Source organism: Macaca mulatta, chromosome 2 (assembly GCF_049350105.2).
Source record: "Macaca mulatta isolate MMU2019108-1 chromosome 2, T2T-MMU8v2.0, whole genome shotgun sequence".
Classification (NCBI taxonomy): Eukaryota; Metazoa; Chordata; class Mammalia; order Primates; family Cercopithecidae; genus Macaca; species Macaca mulatta.
The window spans coordinates 83,375,337-83,400,913 of NC_133407.1; the positions used below are offsets into that span (position 1 = coordinate 83,375,337).

Genomic DNA, 25,577 nt, shown 5'->3' on the forward strand with positions numbered 1-25,577 from the left:
ATAGTATTTTGCTTCATTTCTGAGGACACAATGCTATTGGATCAAATATACATTTGGGAATTCTATAGATTATTACTGCCCAGAACAAAACATATCTGAAAAAATCCTATAGAATAATAAAGAAACATTGGTTATCAAGAGGAACCTGAATACCTTTATGTTGGGGTGTAGACGCATCAATGTCCTCTTGGTGTATTCACTATTGATGCCAAGAGCAAGTTCCACCTCTTTGTAGAGCATTATGAAGATCCTCACCCCTTGTTGCTGTCACAAGAGAAAACAGATGGAGGAATGAGTATCTCTGGAGGGAAGTTACAATTCATTTTCTTTATCCTTTGCACTGTACTTTCTTTCTTTCTTTCTTTCTTTTTTTGAAACAGAGTCTCTGTCACCCAGCCTGGAGTGCACTGGTGCAATCTCGGCTCACCACAACCTCCACCTCCCAGGTTCAAGCAATTCTCATGCCTCCGCCTGCTGAGTAGCTGGGATTACAGGCGTGTGTCACCACACCCAGTTAATTTTTGTATTTTTAGTAGAAGGGATTTCGCCATGTTGGCCAGGCTGTTCTCAAATTCCTGACCTCAAGTGTTCCACCCGCCTCGGCCTCTCAAAGTGCTGGGATTACAGGCATGAGCCACCGCACCTAGCCTGCACTGTACTTTCTAACTTCTTTTATAAACAAATAAGATAAAATTTTAATAAAAAAGGCAATACAAGGAAGTGCCACCTAAGTGTGTATATTGAGACACAAATATTAAAAATAAAAATCTATCTCCCTTCCATTCTTACAACTTGTCATATCAAGAAAGAATCAATAATTGATTAAAGATCCAAAACATTGAACACTTTAGTATAAAATGGACACTCAAATTAAATTGATCCATCCTTCCTTAGACCTTGGATCTAAAAGAAAACAGACAAGGCCACTGTGGCCTATTTAATTGAGTCAAATTAAATCAAAAGTGCCTTGTAGATGCTAACATGTTATACAAATAATACAATTATTTAGTAATATTAATCATTAAAAAGACAATGTCCAATTCTTTTGTAGTTCATGAGCGTGATGATTGTGTGTTCACTCACAAGTGTGAGATGTGCCACACTCAAATCTTCTTAGGACGTCTGCACATTACCCATCTCATCTGAAAAAAATATTTAAACAAAAACCAAAAGACCAGGTCCGATAGCTAATAGTATAGAAAAGCACTGGTATTTTCCATTCTAGTTCTGGTTGGTGACAGGCTTTCAGGCCAGGCTAAACCGCCCCTCACTGGAATGCTCCTCTCCTGCTGCTTGCCCACTCATGGATCCCCCTCCGATGTACAGTTCAGAATGTATTACCTCCAGGAAACTGGCTTATTCACCCCCACCTTGTGGGTCCCTTTTTTTACTTTTTAGTCCTGAATTCTCCTTATTTTTGTACAGTTTGCACCATTTCAATTTGCATTGTTTGTACCCAGCCGCTCTGAAAGCATTCTGAAACATTTTGCATACATACTAGATTACGTATCTAAATGACACCTGACATTTAATATCCTAGAGAATTAAGGCAATAATTTTTCCATAATACTTTCTAGAATATTACAGATGCAGGCGTATCTAATAAACCATAATGAAAAAATAATTTTGTTACAGTTTAAAGTAATACTCCATGGTGATTAGTCATTGTTTATAAGGGAAATTTGAATAAAAATCTTTAAAGATATCTTACTGGGTTGAACGCACCTACTTTACAAGAACTAAAAACTTTTGCAAAACTATACAATTTAGTTCTTTTACAAGAACTAAAAACTTTTGCAATGCTATACAATCTGATATAACATAGGAGTTAATATTTTTAGGTTCTAGATCACAGGATATAAAATCTTAAGAGCAAACCAAACACATAAACATTTCCATAATATTGTTCTGCCAGTACTAAAAAGCATGTTTTGAACCCTAAATTCCTTATAATAAGGAATTTACTTCAAAATATTAACATTACTTCAAAATACTAACATTCTGTCTTTCGTGGTGTTAGTAATATCTTAACGGTATATGTATTTCTGAGGTGCACACTAGATTTACATTCCAGTGTGCGTGAACAAGATTTGAGTACTAGGAGAAGACTCATTTTTGCTCTCAAAAAAGCAGGATCAAAAAGAATATATATGTCATTCTATTTCTCTGGTTAACAGCTAGCTTCTAGCACTTGCTAGTTACGTATTACAATTATGCAAGTACTATTATAATCAATAATATAGATACATATTTCAGCAAAGAGTGAAAGTGTAGCAAAAGGTGAACAGATTAATTTTAATGGTCTGGCCAGAGACTGCTCTGTCATGAACCACTGATGAAGGGCTCTAAAGGAAAATTACAAAATTATTTTATTTTTCTCCTCTCCTGTTCAGGTCTATTTTTGGTATTTGAATATTTTAGAATTCAGCACTGAATAATGGTTACCAAAAAAAGCCTCTCACTAAAAGATATAATACAAAGAGTAAAACCCAAAATTTCAACCTAAATTGTAGAACATTACACCTGACATTTTTCATCATGATCCATTTATTTTAAGCAGATGAAATTCTGTTTCTTAGGCTTAAGACATTATTACTCATGAAGAATAGTAGTTGCAAATTAGGAACTTGGCCTGAATCCTACAGTTTTCCACTTACCTGCATAACTAATGGATTTTTGAAATAATAGAGATATTAGCACTAATGGATTATATTACTACTCTCCATTTATTAATACCTGACATTTTCTTCTATACTATGTCTTTTCTCATTCAAATAATTCTAAAGGAAATAGGGTAGAGACTTGTCTTTTTAGCTTAAAGACAAATGACTAAAAAGGAAGTAATCAAATATAGAAAGTTCATTTTTATGTGGTTTATAATTATTTACCTACACCTATAGCCACAATAAACATTTAATTAGTGACAATATTCCTGTGATAATAAAACAATGCATTCTTCTTCTTTTGGTCAAGGTATTGACTATTATAAACTCTAGCCATAAAGGGCAAAGGAGAATGAATCATTCCTTGGGGATGAAGGCATTTTCCAGGTTGTTACAGTGCAGGCTTATACAAAATGTGAGAAATATTTCTACAAAGTGAAAGCCAAAGGAAAGAAAAACCTGATGATGTTAATTCTGCAATTTAAAAAATACACTTTCAAAACATCCCATGCTTTAGTGCCTACTGCCTTTTAATACCCTTGGGGAAATTATTTTTTGCTTAGAGAAAGGGACAGAAATGATTAATAGGAGAAGTAGAAAAACAGATGGCCTGGAGTTGCCTATGCAATGCAGTGTTTCTTATCTCTGGTGAACTCAGCTGACCCAAAGTTTCCAGAGAATACATTTCATAAAACATGAATTTTTAAAGGTGAAAGTTCTGTCCTCTTTTCTAATTTGTTTTTTGTCAAGTAGAGCAGACATAACACTATAAACAGTAGAAATTTTTAGGCGCTTTAGATATTCAAAATACATGGGAAGACAATGAAAAGAACATTTTTATAGTGGAAATCAGTGACTTTGTTTCTTAGCCAGCTTTTCCTCCAATTGCTCAAGGTAGCAGAGTGAAAATATTTTCTAAATGAGCCAAGTCTGTCCACTTCCTGAAGACAGTTTAGCCCACCCCACTCCCTAACCCAGGATGCTCACTAATGTTTTTGTCACTTGCCAAGGACTTCCCCAAGGGGTATAATATATTAAGAAAATGGAAAGTAAAGGGTATAAAGAAATCATTTCCTCACCGTTTAAAAGCAGGCAACATTGGGATATAAGAGCACAAAAGCTCATGTGCCTTTTTTCTAACAACGGGGAAGTTACAGCATGTACATATTTAACTCAGAAACTAACTTTAGAAACCAGCCCGGGTTCTCGCCATTCTTCTGTCTCAGCCTCTCGAGTAGCTGGGATTACAGGCGCCCGCTACCACACCCAGCTAATTTTTTGTATTTTTAGTAGAGACGGGGTCCGACACATCAATTTTGTTTGAAGCACATTCTTGAAGCTGAAGATACCTTCCCTGCAAGCCACTGTAGCCCACCACTTTGATAAGACTCTGTGTAGAGATGTGATAAGAATCTGTGTAGAGATGTGATTATTCCTGTCATTTCTCAGTCCTGGACAACTTTCCCTTTTATTGATCACTGACTGCAACTCTACATTGTGCCTTGTGATCCAGGACAGAAGGAAATCAACCTGAAGACAAATTCTCCCATTAGTCTAAGTTTTATAGGAAATATCACAAGTTCCTAAGGTTGAGATACACAAAACTGCGTGTGGGGATTTGGTTGCCATAACTGTGATGCAGCTTATCTCACCTCTTAGTATAACAAGTGCAGAACTGTGGAAAGCCCTGAGATGCTGATTTCTTTGAGTTGTGAACAGTCTGCCTCTTAAGATTGGCTTTTATTTTAAGTGATGGCATTGCAGATCAGAAGACCAAAGAAATAGGAAAAGTTCAACTTGGTTATTAACCAGATAAATAAAATATTGTATTTTTTTCTTAAAAAATAGCCATTATAAGAGATGTTTGCCATAGGTTGGCTATGAGGCAGAGACAGTCTCTAAATTCCTCTCAGAAATTCTGCACAATCAGATAGAAGAAAATAAGACATTCATTTTAATAAATCTTGTGGACCTCTGGGACCTGTTAATGCAAAAAACAAACATTATGTTTCAACCTCATACTTTGCAAAGCTAGTGTGTGGCTTTCAGAAACTAATTTATTTATGTGAAGCCGTATTTATGTGCATATAAAATGTCAATTTGGAATGATCTGAGTGGTAAAAAATTTAACACTCAGTAAATATGAGTAAAAAGTAATAATATGGTGGAAGGAGATTAAGGAAGAGCAACTCCACTAAATGTACCACCGAGAAATCAATCTTTAATTGTATTACTATTTCTTTAGGAAATTTAAAATATCATTACCCACAATTTAAAAATTACAAGCTCCAAGAAGTGGATGAAATGGAAATGAAGCACTGTTTTCAGACAATAACGTTTATTTGGCCATGGTGTTCACAAGGGACCTCACCAGGGTTCATGGGCCATAAAAGTAAAGAGAAGTCACGCTAGAGACAGAAAAGGTAACCAAACAGGTATGCTGAGGGCAATAAACAAGCGCATGCCAGCAAACAAGAGGCGGAAGCCAGGCCTGCAGGATCTTCCTCCAGAGCCCTGCCGAGGCATTTACTAGCTTTCTCAAGTTAACTTAGATGTCCTGTAAACACTGTACCTTCAAGTGATCTAAACTTTAGCTTTCTGAATCAGAGTTCTTCCCACTTTCTTCCACTATCAGAATCACCTTCCCAACACATCTTATTTGTTTATTTATTTATTTATTTATTTATTTATTTTTATTTTTGAGACGGAGTCTTGCTCTGTTGCCCAAGCTGGAGTGCAGTGGCGTGATCTCAGCTCACTGCAAGCTCCACCTCCCAGGTTCACACCATTTTTCTGCCTCAGCCTCCCGAGTAGCTGGGACTACAGGCGCCCGCCACCACACCAGGCTAATTTTTTGTATGTTTAGTAGAGACGGGGTCTGACACATCATTTCGATCAGACCACCCCTGCTTCCCCACACTGCCCTGTCCCGCACAGTACTGCCTCCACTGTCTCCCATAAAGTCAAACTACTAGCTTGGCTCACAAAGCCTCTGCATCCTAGCTGCAATGAGCAGTTCCAGCTTAATCCCCCATCCGGCTATGCTAACACTCAGATGGTATTAACCACCCTGCTGTGCCTTACAAAGTCTTTGGCACTGCTGTTTACATTTACTACACCCAGAAAGTTCTTCTTTCCCTTTTAAAAATGTTTGTCCATCCTAAATGCCCCACATCCTTCATGTTGTGAGGGGCTCCCCAACTGGACCTTTTCCACTGGGAAAGCCCAGTGCTTTCCCTCTTGCCATAAAATCGAGGCATTTTTTCTGTATGCAACTGACACTTCTGTAGATTTTATAAGCTCCCTCAACTTAAGAACAATAGCTTTTATTTATGTACATCCTCATATGATTAGCCAAATGACCTGCACATAGAAAACATTCAATAAATACATATTGATGGAAACCTAAAACAGTGAAGTGTTGATTACATATTATAAGCAAAAAACTTACTAGTATTAGTACAGATTGCTAGGCAAGGCTGGAAAAATGTACTAAAACAGAATCTTGAGGGAAAATGGTAAAGATGCCATTTAATTGAGAGAAACATAGAGAAAGTTACTGCCCATTCAATAGGTAGAAAGTAGTCTGGTAAGGCTAGGACTGAGCTCAAGACATGAGTCCCTCCCTCAGCAAGTTCTCCACTGTCAAGGCTCAAATCCAATTCATGGTGGCATTCTTAGTGATTACCATAGAAGCCGGCTCATAGGAGACAGTAACTGTATGATGAATTATTTAATAAATATGTGAATAATGTTTTCAGAATCAAAATGTCCAATTCTGTAACTGGAATTCTATTGATGAAACAAACTAGACTATCCATCAAAATGATGTTGTTTGGCAGAATGTGTTTCAAATAAATATTATCAATTTCTTTTGCTTTCAATATTAGCAGAGAGGTCTGACTATATTTGTGGATATCCCCAGAAATACTCAAGTAAATGCATGGGGAAAAGATACAGAGAGAAAAGGGGAAAGTGAATGGGGAAAGAAAAAGTGAAATGTAGAGGATAGGAAAGAAGAAATGAGTGAAGGGTATGAGAAACAGAAAAATGCTAACCTCAATTATTTAGGCTCTACATGTTCTGCTAGCATATTTAATGATAGAATAAAAAAAGGTTGGCCAGGAGCAGTGGCTCACACCTGTAATCCCAGCACTTTGGGAAGCCGAGGTGGGCAGATCACCTGAGATCAGGAGTTCAAGATCAGCCTGGCCAACATGGTGAAACCCCGTCTCTACTAAAAATAATAAAATGCAAAAAAAACCAAAAACAAACAAACAAAAAAACACAGGTGTGGTGGCAGGCACTTGTCTCCCAGCTACTTGGGAGGCTGAGGCAGGAGAATTGCTTAAAGCTGGGAGGTAGAGGTTGCAGTGAGCTGAGACCGCACCATTTCACTCCAGCCTAGGCAACAAAAACAAAACTCCATCTCAAAAAAAAAAAAAAAGGTTAAGACAGTTTCTGATAACAGCAAAAAGTTAGCACTTTCCAATTTGGACATGCTAAATAATAAATCCAGGTCTATTTTTAATTTAAACTGATTTAATTTTGTTGAGGGCCTATTACATTAAAAAATCACTAGAAATACCAGTGCAGTCATTAGTGAGCCTAGACTGCTTCAGTTATTTACGTTTTATACCTAAAAAGCACACACTCAATGTTCACCCAGAATGTACAGGGTCAACTCCACAGGAAACAGTTCACGTTATTACCATGAACTTTACCAAAACTAGAGCAAAAACACCACCAACTGTGACTATTCCCCCCCTTTAACATTATTCTACACCATGTTAGCCCCATCTAGCTGAAACCATTCTCCAGATGAGTTTTTCTTTTGCTTAAATGACAAAATAATGAATACAATTAAATGTTATGCTCCATTTAATCATTTATTATTCAATGATGAAATTTTATTATAACTTTTTTGCCTATAAAATTAACTGCCCATAACTGATTCAAAAATAAAAATTAGAGATGCTAACATAATCCATGCTGTGAATTAGTCTAAAATATTTATGCACTCAAAAGCAATAGGAAAAAAATAGAACCAAATGAACTGAAAAACATTAGTTATCCTACTTTTTGTCAAACTCTAAAGTGAAAAGTTATACGTGTGAAAGGCTTTGAAAAGAAAAGCATTTCAGAGACAACAGACAGTTAAAAAATTATATCAGCATTTTCTGGGAAAGTACATACTGCTTTTCGTTTAAGAATGCAGTCCAACCTCCAACGATTTCCCTCAACCACCGGGCGTTTCAGGAAGATTTCTGGACTCAGCCTGAAATAATGAAACCAAGATTTCAAGTAACTAAAACAAAATATAAAGTTCTGATTGTGTCATAGGAAGCAAAGGCAATTTCAGCCCAAATGCCATTATCATCCTCCATTGTGGTAGGTAATCCAAAGCTTTATGAGTCTAGGTATGAGTCTATGAGTCTAATACATAACTAATACTATGAGTCTAGGTATAATAACTAATACTATGAGTCTAAGTATAACTTCATATGGGAAAAATAGCCTTTAGCCATACAAAACATCAATCTTAGTTTATCTCTCTCTCTCTCTCTCTCCCTCTCTTTCTCTGTCTCGTACCCACATGCACAGCTATGCACACAGGCAGATACTGTTGGTTGCCCACCAACAATCTCCAACTTCTTCCCTGCTGTCAGAGCCTCTCTCCCACCACAGACTCTGAATATTCTAGATACTTGCTTTCCCAGACTCCTGTGCAGCTAGAGCACAACGTGACACAATCCTGAACAATGAGATATATGAGGAGGTACACAGGGGCTTAATGGGAAAGTTTTTCCTCCCTGAAACACGCACACAAATACACACTCTCTCTCTCTCTCTCTCCCCGTCCCTCTCTTTCGCTCTCTCTCCCTCTCTCGGAGAAAGCCTGCCCACACTTCCAGCTTTAGGATGGATGTCATATGGGAGTATGATGCTTATAGAGGTGCAGCAATATTGAAATTCTAAGGGGAAGACCATAACCCCAGAATCACTAGACCACTCTGCCAACCTCAGAACTGCCCAACTTTAGACTAACATTAAATGTGAAAAATAAATCCTCAGTGTTTAAGCCCTCTTTAGTTGAACATTCTGTTACCCCAAACTAAAAGCATTCTAATGGATACCCAGACACACTGACTTCCTATACACAAAGAAGCAGCGTCTGAGGGAACCTTGGGCTTTCTGGACAGGGGAGAAGGAAGGTCGGCTGACATACGAAATTCTTCCTAGGCTCTTCTCCTTCAGTAAGGCATAAGGCGGCTCAGGTAAGCTAAGCTTCGCAAGGCAGCTAAGAGTACAATAGAGTCATTTTTCCCCTGGGGCTGGGTTCTAAAGTTAGTTTCTGAGTTAAATATGTACATGCTGTAACTTCCCTGTTGTTAGAAAAAAGAAGCAGCAGAAAATATTCCTTTCTTCACTGAACTGCTAGACCTGAGGAAGCAGGGGTAGACTATGCCAAGATAAAAGTCTTATGGAATTCTGCACTGGAGTATTGCCCTCCCAGGGAGTCCTCTAAGCATGTGAAATCAACAGTGCTTCAAGGAGGTAAAGAGATTAAAAGAAATCAATGTTATGCTTTATTTCATTCAGTTAAAGAAAATAAAAACCCAGAGATAAAGGTTCTAAAGGAAACGTTATTGGGTAAAATAAATAAGGAAACAGACAAATGGAGAGTTTGGACAGTGTAAGTACTTGCATATTTAATTTAGAGTAGGGAACAAACTCAAAAGTAATCTATGTCCAAACAAGCAAACAAACAAATAAAGCACAGCAATTGATCAGAAAAGATCAAAGAAGCATTAAAAAGAAATCTGCTTTAAAATAGTAAAATACATTGCTGTCCACTGCTAGTTCACCAAAAATGAGAGATATCCAACAACATATACACAATTGCAATTTTTCGATGTATACATTAAATATGGGCTCAAAGAGCTTCAGTTTGCGGGAGACTTTTAATGTTATACTCTGCAATTAAGTCTTTATCATCATTTATTTCATTTAATCCACAAACATGTGTACCCTTGTATGCTGAGCATTCCACTAGATACTTTGAAGAATCTTAAGATAGCTCTCAAGGAGCCCTCAATTTTGAGGATAACACATAAAAAGAAAAAAAGATTTTGTTATATCATGGTGTAAACAAAGTATAAACCATGGCTGCACAGCAAGAAGAAAGCAGCTATAACTTACCAAGCATTATCATGTAAGGGTCTTTACTCACTTGTAAACAAAGTTATTGTTTCATATTACATTTAATTGAATCTAGGACACCAGTGATTGTAGGATGCAACGTTACTGCATGTACCACTAAGAAAGAAAAAATCATGACAACTGTAACTGTAAGAGCGTAAGATGCTTCCTGATTTCAGAGATGTTAAAACACACCTCTAAGTGTACCACTTAGAAGATTTAATTACTTTAAATGCTTACATGAGAAAAACAAAACATTAAAAATTATTGATCAGACTTTCCATTTTTAAAAGACAGAAAAAGAAGATATTAAACCCAAAGCAAGAAGATGAGGGAATAATAAATATAAGAGCAGAACTTGATGAAATGTAAAACTGAAAAAACACAGAGAAAATTCAATGAAACTAGATGCTGACTCTTTGAAATATCAATAAAATTTGTGAATTTCTAGCAAGGCTAAAAAACATGACAAAAAAATGATTGAAAGGATGGGCTCACATCTATAATCCCAGCACTTTGAGAGGCTAAAATGGGAGGACTGCATAAGCACAGGAGTTTGAGACCAGCCTGGGAAACATAGTAAGACCCTGTTTCTATGAAAAAATTTAAAATATTAGCCAGGCATGGTGGTTTATGTCTGTAGTTCCAGCTACTCAGGGGGCTGAGGTAGGAGGATTGCTTGAACCTAGAAGGTTGAAGCTGCAGTGAGCCATCATCATGTCAATGCACTTCAACCTGGGCAACAGAAGAAGACCCTGTCTCAAAAAAAAAAAAAAAAAAAAAAGAGTGAAAGATAGGGAATCACTATAGGGCCTAGAGGCATTAAATTATATTAAATGAATAATAACTATTAAAAATAACTGTATGCCAATATTTGTGGTAATTTAAATAAAATAAACATATTCCTTGAATAAAATATTTTCATAATGAAAATAAAAAGAAATTGATACTGACTTCATAGCTACTGAAAAACTGAATCTGTAATTAAAACTTTCCCAAAGGGAAAACTACAGACTCTGCCAACTTTACAGAATTTATTAAATATTTGAATTTTATCAAATATTTAAGAAAGAAATGATGTTAGTACTACCTAAATTCTTCCAATAAACAAAGGAGGGAACACTCACTATCTTATTTAATGAGGTCAGCATTCTCCTCATACTAAAACCAAATAAAGACAATGCAAGAAAAGAAAACTAAAGAACATCCCTTATGATCACAGAAGTAAAAATACCAAAAACACAGCAACTTACAAAAATAATGATCAAGTGGGATTATCCTAAGATACAAGGTTGGTTTAAAAGTTGGTAATCAATCAATGTAATTCACCACAGTAACAACAAAAAGGAGAAAAATATTATTATTTCAACAAATGCAGAAGAAATGAAGAAATTCAATATCCATTAACAATAAATACTCCCAACAAGTTAGAAATAGAAAAAAACTTCCTCAGTGTAATAAAGGGTACCTATAAAAAATCTATCTCTAACATCATTCATAATATAACACAACTGCATGCTTTCCTCTGAAGATTAGAAACAGGGCATAGATGTTCATTCTCACCACTTTCATTCAACATTTTACTGGTGATAACTAGCCAATGCAACACGCAAGAAAATAAAATATAAAGCATATAGATTAGAAGAGAAGAAGTAAAACTGTCTTTATTCATAGATCATATAATCATTACAGGACAATCCTAAGCAATCTACAAAAAAGCTACTAGCACTAATAAATTAATTTAGCAAGGTCACAAGCTATAAGGTAAATACACAAAAATTAATTGCATTTCTAGTTCTGTATGGAAAATGAATTTTAAAATATCATTTACAATAATATCAAAAAACATAAAATACTCAGTGAAAATTTTAACAAAATATGTATAAGACCTATAGCTAGAAAAATACAAAATATTGCTGAGAAAAATTACATAAGAGCTAAATAAGTGGAAGCCTCAATAGAGAAAAAGAAGAACAGAATTTGAAGTACCACCTAGCCAGTGATAAGTTTAACAATTTTTCCCCCTTTGATTCCTTGACTTGGAGGGAAAACTTGGAAACAGGCATCGGCACAGAGAGAAGTTCAAAAATCCTCTAGTTCAGGCTTGGGGAGAATGAAAAGGATCTCTGGTAGTGACAGAGCTGCAGTGGAGAGCCCAAAGGTACTAAAACTTCTGAGGCAGGGGAAATTTCCTCACCAATGGTGATGTAAATACGCCTGGCTTGGCTCTGGACATGGGTGCCATCAGAGAAAGCACATGGCAGAGCACAGTAAATAAAAACCCATCTTTCAGGCTAGAAGGCTAAAAAGGGAAGCCATGGGAAACTAAAAACAGGGGAGAGGAGCTCAGAAAAGCAGCTCCATAAAGTTGTTTCTGATTTTCTGGCTCACTCCCAAGCTGTCTATGCATGGATTTCATCCTAAACATCACACCAAAGAGGCTGAGAACTGAACTGAGGAACAGACCACCATCCAAGTCTCAGACTGGCCACTAGGTGGCACGCATATGGGACAGATCTGAATAGCACCGCAAAGGCATTAACAACAAAACCGACATTAAAACAACACTCATAAAAGGCTGGTTGGAACTTTAAGCCTGAACTGAAATTGGTAAATTGCCCGCTAACACAAAAATACTAACATTCTCCACAGGATTCAAACAAGACTCAGAGTCTTATAACATAATAATAAAATTTTCTAGAATACAGTACAAGTACCCGGCACACAAAGAACCAGAACAAAAAAAAAAATCTTAACCTTGTATGGAAAAGGGAATCAGCAGACGTCAATATCAAGACAACGTGGATATTGAAATTACCTACTTAAGGCTATGTCAGATATTATAAAAATGCTCTAAGTAAGGGTGAACACTCCTAAAATGAAAAGACAAAAAAAGTCTTACAGAAAAAGATATAGAGAAGGACCAAATAAAAATTTTCAAAGTGAAAAACACAATTACCAAAAACACTAGAAAAACAAAAGCAAACAATAAATCCCCCAAACCTCACAGGATAGGCTCCATACCAGAATGGAGATCATAGAGCAGCAGTTCTCAACCTTTTTGGCACCAGAAACCGGTTTCATGGAAGACAATTTTTCCATGGGTGGGAATGAGGGGGAAGGATAATTTCTGGATGAAACTGTTGCACCTCAGATAGGCCAGCAGGCACTATATAGACTCTCATAAGGAGCAGGCAGCCTAGATCCCTCACATGCATAGTTCACAATAGGGTTCATGTTCCTAGGAGAATCTAATGCCGCGGCTGATCTGACAGGAGGCGGAGCTCAGGCAGTAATTCTCATACTCACTACCTCCCCCTACAACCTCCGGCTCATCTGCTGTGTGGCCTGGTTCCTAACAGTCTGGAGACTGGTTTGGTTTGGAGGTTGGGGACCCTGTCATAGAGGAAAGAGTCAATGAATTTGACAAATAAATAAGACACTATTTGTGTCATTGGAGATTCAGAAAGAGGAGAGAAAGAGGAAAGTTCAGAAAAAATGTGTAAAGAAATAATGGCTAACAATTTCTTAAATTTGGCAAAAGATATAAAACTACAGATTTAGGAACCTCAGAGAACCCCAAATAGGATAAACACAAACATCATAACCAAACTGCTGAAAACTAAAGACAGAAGGAAAATATTGAAACCACTCAGAGGAAAAATAACACATTACTTAGAGGGGAACAATCTATTCAAGTGACAGAGAATTTCTCAACAGAAAGAATGGAGGCCAGAGTGAAATGGGACAACCACTTTAACTAGCATGTACAAATACCTCTTACAACTAAACAAGAAGACTGACAACATCTCCCTCTCAAAAAAAGGGGAAAAATTTGAACAGTTAAATAAATGTCCAAATATCACATGAAAATTTGCTCAATGTGAAATGATGTTCCTGACACAAGCTAAAATCATAATAAAACACTATTGTATACCCTTTGAAATAACGACTGACAACACCAAGGACTAGCAATTATGTGGAAGAATTGTAACTCTCATACATTGCTGGTGAAAATGTAAAATGGTACAACTTCGGAAAACACTACATTTAGCTCTTAGTATTGATAAAATGTGGTGAATTAAGTCTATCTTCTAAGATAGGTGTCAACAAACTATAGCTCACAAGTCAAATGTTGCCCATAGACTGTTTTAGCATGGCCTGTGAGCTAAGAATGGTTTTTATATTTTTAAAGAGTTGTAAAAAAAAATATGCTTCAGACACCGTACATGATTTGAAAACCTTAAAAAAATATTTACTCTCTGGCTCTTTAAGGAAAAAGTTTACTAACCATTTTTGAAAGTCAGTGGCTTTCAAACTTTTAAACTTTTGGACCATAAACTGCAGACAGAAATACATTATACCCCAAACCAACAGCCGGTCGGTCAGTCTGTCTGTTTATCTATCTATCTATCTATCTACAACCAAAATAAAAGTTTCCAAAATTAGTAGCCCTTATTACCACTTACATTGTACCCTTCCTTTCTTTTCCCTTCCCTCCCTTATCCTATCCTATGCCATTCTTTAAAAAAAAAAAAATACTGGTCACAACATACTAAATTATTTTAACAAACAATTACTAAAGAGGCTCAACCCATCATTTGAAAAACACTAACAATATTGAAACCAACTTAAAGAAAGTTGCGTTTAAAACCAACTTAAATACATTGAAAACATGTATTCTTTTACCTAGAATAGTCTCTGTTTGCGAGCCAGTTAGTAATGCAATGCTGATTTATTTTCTTTATAACCTTTGTCTCCAGCTCAACCTTTGTCTCTTCTGTTTCTCTACCCTTTACAAAATCCCTCTTTTAAAAATCTCTGTTCATTGATTTTTCTTTTGTATTCTCCTGTTTTCTTAATCCTATTTCTGACACATTTAACATACAGACTCCATACAGAGACTGTGGTAGATAACCCCAGTCTCTCAGGTCTACGCATATTAGGGTTTGGTTAAGTTTCTGAATGCTCCTTTTGGAATATGTTTGTACAACAAGAATTTTCTTTACTTGTTTGAGAGAAGTTACTGTGAAGGTTTTATTTCTAATGATGTGTTGTAATAAAATGGTATCCTAGTGCAGTCATGAAAAAATAAATAACCTCCCAATTCATTCTCTTGCTGAAAGTAGAGAGGACAACATTCAGGGTTCCATCTCTGTATACAATGTTTAATTGAATCAACCTAAATGACCATCAATGGTAGACTAGATAAAGAAAATGTGGCACATATACACCACAGAATACAATGCAGCCATGAAAAAGAATGAGATCATGTCCTTTGCAGCAACATGGATGGAGCTGAAGGCCATTATCCTTAGCAAACTAACACAGGAACAGAAAACCAAATACAACATGTTCTCACTTATAAGTGGAAGCTAAATGATGAGAACACATGGACACGTACAAGGGAACAGCACACACTAGGGCCTTTCAAGGGTAGAGGGACAGGATCAGGAAAAATAACTAGTGGGTACTAGACTTAACACCTGGGTGATAAAATAATCCATACAACAAATTCCCATGCTACAAGTTTACCTATTTAACAAACCTGTAATTGTACCCCTGAATTTAAAAGTTAAAAAAATTTTGGTGTTCAGATACAAAGCACGAAAATCTAGACTCAATGGAAAAATTATTTTTAGTCTCTCACATCTTCACGAAACTTTCAGAAATATTTTTTTAAAGAATATAGTACTCACTGGCACAAATTTATTATCACAAGTGTTTGTAAAATATTCAACCAAATAAATAGCTCCTAAGTATGAACCATTTTTTCTTCCTGGTAACTGACTGAAAAGAGAAAATTTGGCAAGAATAGAAAGACCAGAATTAAGCTCCTCCACAAGCATGAGCATGCTGGCCACCACATACCCCGTCTATCCCCTCTACATCAGTGATTCCCAGCCGACAGGGATCTTGCATCCTCTCCCAACCCCAACCAGGGAACATCTAGCAATGGATGAAGATATTTTGGTGGTCACAACTGGGAACTTACTACTGGTAGCTAGTGGATGTCAGTAAACATCCTACAATGCATAGGAGAGCCCCCTGCAACAAAGAATTATCTGGCCCCAAATGTCAACAGGGCCAAGGTTAAGAAAGCATGCCTTAGCATTATAGATTTCCAGACAACTGAAGCAAAAGATGTGTTCCCATTCTTGAATTAGATATTGATATTGCCCACAAAACCTAGAGTTAGAAGGGAATAAATTATGATGATACATTAACAGTTCATGTAAGGTACCTTTTGGAAGAAAACTGGATAAGGGGCAATTCAGGCAACTACTAATAAGTTCCTAGAAGGAAAACACATTTTAGACATTTTCATTTCCATCATAGCCAGTGTTAGCATGTGTAATGGGTTTTAGCTTTCCAGGCAGATAAATGATTGGAACTGAAGTCAGACTAGAATGCCTACACCAACTACAGGAGTAAATTTCCCAAGAGCTAAATGAGTTTCAGATATGAGGCTTCTGGTGACTTTAATAAGCATAGCAACTCTTATGGACACTTTTTTAAGGTGGTCACAAAGTTGAAACCGGATGTATCTCTAGAACAGCTGATGAGGCCTAGTCATTACAGAGGATATTTTTACAGTAACAGGCAAGTGGAACTATTTCAACATCAAAGTCACAATTTAGAAGAAGTATACTCACTGGCCCTCATGACAGACATACCAAAATTAGAAAAAGACACCCAAAGACACCATTACCTCTGTAAGTGGACTTGCATTACAGCATAATCTTTACTGACATGAACACGTGGAAGTGTGCTTCCAAATGCAAATATAAAACCTAATTGTTCAAACTAAGTATTTTATGAATATTGTTGAGGCCAAGGTTTTTGAAAAGGCCTTTCACTGAAGGCTTAGTCAATTGGTTGAGACTCTGGCCAAACCATCCATAGATACTGCTGATTTTCATATATGTAATTCTTGAACAGCACTATACCACTGTACATTTCTAAACATAGAAACTTCCAGAAAAAATTCCCAGGGACAAATACTAACCACCAATCTGTGATAAAAATCTCTTCATTTGCCTCTTCCATTGCATTTGCCACATCTTCAAAATATCCTTTGGCATTAACATACCTGAAAGACAAGTTTATTGTTCTTTTTTGTTATTAAAAAAGAAAAGAAAAGAAACTTATCTTATGGTAAAGCAAAATATGGAAGCCACTGCCTAGAGTCTCCACATAACACACAATCATCATTGACTTTGTGTACCTGCAAAACAAGGATTGAAAATACCAAGTTTCCTCTGCTGCCTAGGAAGGGCAGTGAGTGGTAAGCAGCCTGATTTTTCTCTGCTTAGAGAACAACAAATTTATTGAGCCTCATCATCATAAGGAGCCAGATGAATTCTCCTATCCTGTTGAACTTACATACAGTTTTTCTTCTGAGACTGAAAAGAAATTAGCTTCCAATCCACGGGTAGAAAAACATGCTAAGCGTGACTTTATTTAAAAGAAATATCTAGCAAGTAAATGCTTTTTCCTAAATTAGGGCTAATGACTTAAATAAACCTTCTATTTGCATCATTAAAGAAATGTATGAAGTTAGCTTTAAAATTCAAACTTCAAACTCTAAAGCTAGCTAAGTTCACCATGAAAAATCTTAAAAGCAACAATTGAAAAACTAATATATAATCAGGTAGTCCTATAATTATCACAAAAAGAGAAGCCTTGTTAAGTATAATGCATAATCTTTCACAGTTTTGAAAATTGATTCCAGGTGAATTTAGGACAGTGTAATATTAGATGCTAGGACTGCCTTGGCAGGCTTAGAGCAATAATAACTAACTTACCATTTAGCTAAAGCATTCTCTTGGATAGCAGCATATGACCCAAATCGATGATCTTTGAGAAAGTTGGTGCCATGTTTCTGGATGAATTCTTCTATAGCCCCTCCCCACCAGCGAGCATGTCTATAGCTGTTGCATTTTAAAATAAGTGTCCTTTAAAGAGAAAGCAGAAAGTTGAAAAGAATAGTCACTCTGTTCTATCTCATGCTCTTTTTTATTTGGTAGTATACCAAACATAAACTGAAAATTTTAGACAAAGAACATGAAGAAAGCAGGCATTTAACATTTTTTGGTAGTATTTCTAGAAATATATTCAATATAACAAAAATAAATGTTCAGGTTACTTATTCATTAACTCATGCAAACATGCATAAAGATACTTACCATAGACCTAGAGCTGCGTGCTAGGCCATGAGGAGGATAAAGAAAGAGGGGTAAGGTGAGGATCTACTTTTAAGTGTTAGAGAGCTGTTGGCTCCTGTAGAGCAGTGGTCCCCAACTTTTTGGCACTGGGGACAGGCTTGTGGAAGGCAATTTTTCCACAGATGATGGGGGGTAGTTTCGAGATGAAACTGTTCCACCTCAGGTCATCACGAGGTGACATGATTCTCACGAGGAGCGTGCAGCCCAGATCCCGTGCCATGTGCAATCCACAATAGGGTTCGGGCTCCTGTGAGAATTTGATGCTGTGGCTGATCTGACAGGAGACTGCAACTCAGGTGGTAATGCTCCCTTGCCCACTGCTCACCTCCTGCTGTGCGGCCCAGTTCCGAATAGGCCATGGACTGGCACCCCGAGGGGGTTGGGGATCTCTGCTCTAGAGGACACTTCCCTTTGTGCCCTCTAGTATCCATTCCCTCAGCTTCTGGAAATATCATCCCAATTGTGCTTCATGACAGCCATCCCTTCTCTTCAACAAAGCTAAGCAAAATTGCATATTCCATCTTCCTGGTCCCAGAAGGTGGTTCTGGCATGAATATGTTGTGCATTTTCTGTTTCATTAATCGTAGGAAAACTGTTCTTTTTTGTTTGTTTGTTTGTTTGTTTTGTTTTTTGAGACGGAGTTTTGCTCTTGTTGCCCAGGCTGGAGTGCAATGGCATGATCTCGGCTCACTGCAACCTCCATCTCCGGGGTTCAAGTGATTCTCCTGTCTCAGCATCCCAAGTAGCTGGGATTACAGGCATGCACCTCCACTCCCAGCTAATTTTGTATTTTTAGTAGAGACGGGTTTCTCCATGTTGATCAGACTGGTCTTGAACTCCCAAACCTCAGGTGATCTGCCTGCCTTGGCCTCACAAAGTGCTGGGATTACAGACATGAGTCACCGTGCTGGCTTTTTTTTTTTTTTTTTTTTTTTTTTGAGATGGAGTCTTGTTCTGTCACCAGGCTGGAGTGCAGTGGGGCAATCTCGGCTCATTGCAACCTCTGCCTCCTGGGTTCAAGCAGTTCTCCTGCCTCAGCCTCGCAAGTAGCTCGGACTACAGGCAAGCACCACCACGCCCGGCTAATTTTTGTATTTTTAGTAGCGACAGGGTTTCACCATATTGGCCAGGCTGGTCTCAAACTCCTGACTTTGTGATCTGCCCACCTTGGCCTCCCAAAGTGCTGGGATTACAGGCGTGAGCTACCGCACCTGGCCAGGAAAACTGTTCTTTTGCAATAATAATCAATTAAACATATTGATATCAGAAAAAAAAGGATACTCATGTACATTTGTTTATCCATTCCTATAACAAATGGACATGAGTATCCTTTCAGCCATTCCTGAGCAAATGTGAGGACTTGCTCAGGAATGCCAGGAGGGACTCTCTTGCTTCCACAGAATTTGGTGTGAGTGTGGGAGGTGGCCATCTTGCTACCACAAGGGAATCAGTCACGCTTAACATGGCTGATAAGTTCTCTTTGGTATAAGCCAGTTTGCTTTAGATTTTTCTGTCACTCACAACTAAACGATCCTAAACTCGTACAGAGTTATAAATGCTAAAAAAAAAAAAAAAAAAAAAAATTCAGAGTGGATTCCAGAAAGTTTTTTTCTTAATGCCAAGTGTCAGAATTCTGCCTACTACTAAGAGGGAAAAATAAGTTATCCAAATTTGAAGTTTGAAGGAAAACAGAGTGTTGGAGCCAGCTGTATCCCTGCCACGTAGGCAGAAATCTACCACCATCCCAATGTAAGAAGACTATGGGTGAGGAGGGAGGTTGCTTTTTTGAGGAAATGCAATGATCCTGATGAGAAGCAGGGAAGGGGGCTGTGTTCATAGATTCTAAAAGAATTATTTATAAAGATTAACCATGTCCAAACTGCTTTCCTCAATATGTCAGAGGTAGATGCTGGCTTTTGTCTGAAAGTCATGAAGCCAGGGGGAGGCTGCTGCTGCTGGGCTGTGGAGACAGGGGAGGAGAGACATGGTGGAGCTGAGAGGAGTGAAGCATCCCCATCATGTGTGGTAAAGGAGGCACGGGTTTCTAGGGATGGAGACAAGAGGGCACAGGAGGTGCCTGGGCTTGACCCATCCTGCAAGCACTACTCCAATTGAGCTAAAAAGCCTCTGAAAAACAGTTACGAGATGACTTTACAGAAGATACAAGTAACAAGATAAGACATTATTACAGGATGTGAGTCAGAATCAAGGGGGAAAAAAAGAACTATTCCAACCATGGACATAAGAAAAGCAAAGGGAAAGAGGCAAGAAAAAAATGCTGCCTCCATAGAACCTGCAAGGCATATTAGGGAGGAATTTCAAATAAACGCAGGAAAATAAATGCCCTTCAAAAATAAGTGGGGAAATTTGGCCTTATTTGATAAAATCATGGGGGGATCTTACACCAGGAAGGAAGGTAATGAAACCTGGATGTGAATGGCCTCATTTGGCATTGACATACGAATAAGCGAGGGTGGGAAATGCAGATGAAGTGGCCAATAAAGTAAGGGACCAATGAGAACTGTGGCCAGACTTCTGTGGCTCACTGTAAAACAGGAATGTAGGAGGAAGGTGTAATGGCAGCACCATTATATTTCCAGTCACAATCTTAAATGTTCCATTCTCATAGAATATCATCAGGAAGTTCAGCATCTTTTTATACACACACACACACACACACACACACACACACACACACACACATACACACACACAAACATGTAAATTAGTAAGGGAATATGAAGCTATGTTGTGTATGTGTACAGGGAGAAATGCATATATAGTCATATACATGATGGTGAATGAACTATATAGAGACAAATGGATATATACGTATAAAGACACACATACATGATATAACTACAATATTCCAGAAAGATCACATACACATGTATTCACTAATAAAATCTATAATAAATAAATGTACATAAGTGTCCTTTCAAGATATCTTTCTTGGCCAGGTGGGATGGCTCAGGCCTGTTATCCCAGCACTTTGGAAGGCCGAGGAGGGCAGATCACTTGAGGTCGGGAGTTCGAGACCAGCCTGGCAAACATGGTGAAACTCCGTCTCTACCAAAAAATACAAAATTTAGTCGGGTGTGGCAGCGGGCGCCTGTAGTCCCAGCTGCTCGGTAGGCTGAAGTGGGAGAATTGCTTGAACCTGAAAGATGGAGGTTGCAGTGAGTGAAGGTTGCAGTAAGCAGAGATTGTGCCACTGCACTTCAGCCTAGGTGACAGAGTGAGACCCTGTCTCAGAGAAAAAGAAGGTATCTTTCTTAAAATATGTGTGTAACAATTTTTATAAATCAAATCACTCTTTTGGTGTTTTGTTAATTAAAGAATATTGATTTACAAAGTAAAGGTTTCATTTATTTTAAAAATGTAAACTATAGCTCTAATCTATCTGTTTAGTAAACTGGCAAATTGAGTAGTAATTTCTGTTAACATAAGCAAACATCTACATATGCGATTGTTTATTCTGACTCTGTTGCACACAGGATACTCTTTAAAATATATACAAGGAAAAAAGTGGTTTCATTACATTGATTGAGGATGAGCTCTAAATTACAATTTTCTAACCCTTTTTAAACTCCTTTTTTACTTAAGGTTAAGGAAAAAATTGTTTTTAAGATATTTTTGTAGAAATCTTTTTTAAATATTTGAAACTTGTACCTTGAAAGATTATCAATTCGGATTCCATATTTCGTTTCTGTCTCCTTCTTCCCCACCTTAATTTTGAATTCTTTGTCTACCAGCAGGACGAAGGCAATGGCACCGCTGTCTGGTTTCATATACAGTAAAAAGGAATCTTTCACTATTAACCATCTGTAAGAAGGTAGTAAGTATTTTAAAAGTTGTATTGAGTAAATAAAATGAGAAGAACTAATTATTATGACAAATCTTAAGTAATCACTCTGGCAGACTGTAGACATAATTACATTTTCTACATAGGAGATTTATTTATTTTTAATCGCTATGAAACAAAAAACAACAACAAAACCTTTCTATTATGTTTTTCTAAGAAACAGTGTAACAAGTAATTCACAGTAATTCATTAGCTCTTTAAACACTAATGGCAAAGCTGGAGGAATGTCCCTAATATTGGCAGGTAGCACTCACAGGATGCATGATAGGAAGGGTGTTGCGGGAAGTCAGGAACCTCGAATGGAGGGACCGGCTGAAGCCATGACAGAAGAACACAAATTGTGAAGGTTTCATGGACATTTATTAGTTCCTCAAATTAATACTTTTATAATTTCTTACGCCTGTCTTTACTGCAATCTCTGAACATAAACTGTGAAAATTTCATGGACATTTATCACTTCCCCAGTCAATACTCTTGTGATTTCCTATGCCTGTCTTTACTTCAAATCTTAATCCTGTCATCTTTGTAAGCTGAGGATGTACGTTGCCTCAGGACCCTGTGATGATTGCATTAACTGCACAAATTGTTTAAACAATATAAAATCTGGGCACTTTGAAAAAAGAACAGGATAACAGCAATGTTCAGGGAACAAGGGAGATAATCATTAGGTCTGGCTGCCTGAGAGCTGGGTGAAACAGAGCCATATTTCTCTTCTTTCAAAAGCAAATAGGAGAAATATCACTGAATTCTTTTTCTCAGCAAGGAACAGCCCTGAGAAAGAGAATGCATTGCCAGGGGTAGGTCTCTAAAATGGCTGCTCTGGGAATGTCTGTCTTTTATGGTTGCAGATAAGGGATGAAATAATCCCCGGTCTCCCGTAGCGCTCCCAGGCCTATTAGGACGAGGAAATTCCCACCTAAGTAAATTTTAGTCACACCAGTTGTCTGCTCTCAAACCCTGTCTCCTGATACGATGTTATCAATGACAATGTGTGCCTGAAACTTCATTAGCAATTTTAATTTTGCCCCAGTCCTGTGATCGTGTCCTGACTCCATTTGTCTTGTAATATTTTATTACCTTGTGAAGCATGTGGTCTCTGTGACCCACACCCTATTCATACACTCCCTCTCCTTTGAAAATCACTAATAAAAACTTGCTGGTTTTGCAGCTTAGGGGGCATCACTGAACCTGCTGACATGTGATGTCTCCCCCAGATACCCGGCTCTTTTGTACTCTTTCCCTTTATTTCTCAGACCGGCCAACACTTAGGGAAATAGAAAAGAACCTATGTGAAATAATGTTGAATTATCGGGGGTGGGTTCCCCCAATAGAAGGGCAAGACCAAGGAGATGGAATCCATTTACAGTGAATGCAAATGGTAACTTCATAAGGCTGCATATAGCAACATGTATTCCTATTTGCCTGCAATTATAGAGTGATTGACTGAATTATTTGAAAACTGAAGTAACAAAATGGGCATAATAGCGCATATCAAAGTAAAGCACTCTAGGTACTTCCACATTATGGAATAGTAAGGTTGGAACATCTGAATATAAAATAAGTAATACTGTAAATATAGCATGGGAACTCAGTATTTAAAATATATCTATAATAAATCTCTACTGAAACTGGGAATTGCATTATGTTTTAATGGCTTTGTTTTTTTGTTTTTTGTTTTTTTTTTTTTTGAGACGGAGTCTCGCTCTGTCACCCAGGCTGGAGTGCAGTGGCCGGATCTCAGCTCACTGCAAGCTCCGCCTCCCAGGTTTACGCCATTCTCCTGCCTCAGCCTCCCGAATAGCTGGGACTACAGGCGCCCGCCGTCTCGCCCTGCTAGTTTTTTTTTTTTTTTTGTATTTTTAGTAGAGACGGGGTTTCACCGTGTTAGCCAGGATGGTCTCGATCTCCTGACCTCGTGATCCGCCTGTCTCGGCCTCCCAAAGTGCTGGGATTACAGGCTTGAGCTACCGCGCCCGGGATGGCTTTGTAACTTGGAATTTAATGTAGACAAACCTACATTGATTTCCACATAGTTTCATTTCATTAATTTGTTTTTTAATACATAAGCTATCTCCTTTCTAATAAAAGGGCATAGAATGGATTTAGGATAACTTACAGCAAAGAACATATGTGGTATAGCTCAAAAAAGGAAAAATGTCAAGGTCACAGAAAGTAAATACCTAAAATACCTAACCACAAAGGTAAATATAATTACAGAGATGACACACTCATGTGGGTATAAGCTTCCTGGTTTTTCTTGTCAAATGAATATATTAAAGAAATAAGTGGATTTCCTCCAAAACTAAATTCCAAACAAAGCTTCTCATTTGGGACCTAACATAAGACAACTGAACAACATAATGAATAATATTCCCGATAACAATTTTCAAAGCAAATATAGAAATTATACATTTTATAAGAGTTCTTATAATGCTCCTCAAGACAAATACCAAGGCTATGATATCAAAGGGTAACCCAGTTTTCCCAGCACTGTTTACTGAAGAGTGTGCACTTTCCCCACAGAACGTTTTTGATGCCTTTGGAAAAATCAGTAGGCTATAGATACATGGATTAATTTCTGAGTTCTCTATTCTGTCCTACTAGTCGTGTGTCTGTTTTATACCAGTATCATACTGTTTTGGTTACTATAGCTTTGTAATATGTTTTGAAGCCAGGTAGTGTGATGCCTCTAGCTTTGGTTTGTTTTTTTTGTTGTTGTTTTGCTCAGGATTGCTTTGACTGCTCAGGGTCTTTTGTGGTTTTATATGAGTTTTAGGATTGTTTTTTCTATTTCTGTGAAAATGTCATTAGTATTTTGATCGGGTTGCACTTAATCTGTAGATTGCTTTGGATGGTATGGTCATTTTAACAGTATTAATTCTTCTGATCCTCTTCAATTTTTTTTCATTGGTGTCTTGTAGTTGTTCTTTTTACCAGTCATTAGATATTAGGGTAATTTGATGCTTGGCTTTTATTGAAAGCTCTTCTTAATTATGCCATTCATAAAAACTCCTCTGATTTCTTCCCTTTTTCTTTTTTGTCAATAGATATATTTTTTTCTTTTAACTTTTACTTTAGACTCAGAGGTACACTTACAGGTTTGTTAAATAGGTAAACTTGCGTCACAGGGGTTTAGTGTACAGATTGCTTCGTCACCCAGGTACTAAGCATAGTATTTGACAGGCATTTTTTTTTCTGATTCTTTCCCTCCTCCCACCCGCCACCCTCAAGTAGGCCCTAGTATCTGTTGTTGCCCTCTTTGTGTCCATGAGTTCTCGTTATTTAGCTCCCAGTTATAAGTGAGAACATGTGGTATTGGGTTTCCTGTTCCTGTGTTAGTTTGCTAAGGACAATGGCCTCCAGCTCCATCCACATTGCTGCAAAGTACATGATTTCATATGCTGTGTTGTAGATGTACTACATTTTCTTTATCCAGTCTACCATGGATGGGCATTTAGGTTGATTCCATGTCTTTGCTATTGTAAATTGTGCTGCAGTGAAAATACACGTGCATGTGTCTTTACGGTAGAATGATTTATAGTCCTCTGGGTATATACCCAATAATGGAACTGCAGGGTCGAATGGTAATACTATTTTTAGTTCTTTGGGGAATCATCA

General features: G+C 37.5%; 1 protein-coding gene and 1 non-coding gene across 9 annotated transcripts in view; one reads left to right on the top strand and one right to left on the bottom strand.

The window, feature by feature from the left end:
• PLD1 (phospholipase D1) overlaps nt 1-25,577 on the bottom strand; it is a 205,404-nt gene that overhangs the window by 86,864 nt on the left and 92,963 nt on the right. For all 8 annotated transcript variants that reach the window (XM_077991683.1, XM_001085464.5, XM_077991684.1 and 5 more), the window contains exons 9-13: nt 21,767-21,919; nt 17,675-17,824; nt 16,876-16,959; nt 7,860-7,941; nt 154-264 (exon numbers count right to left, since the gene is read on the bottom strand). In XM_077991683.1, the coding sequence (XP_077847809.1) occupies nt 154-264; nt 7,860-7,941; nt 16,876-16,959; nt 17,675-17,824; nt 21,767-21,919 (580 nt within the window). The remainder of the gene's footprint in view (nt 1-153; nt 265-7,859; nt 7,942-16,875; nt 16,960-17,674; nt 17,825-21,766; nt 21,920-25,577) is intronic.
• LOC114676625 (small nucleolar RNA U13) lies at nt 1,040-1,143 on the top strand. Its single transcript, XR_003727674.1, has one exon. It is a non-coding gene; the product is annotated as a small nucleolar RNA U13 (small nucleolar RNA).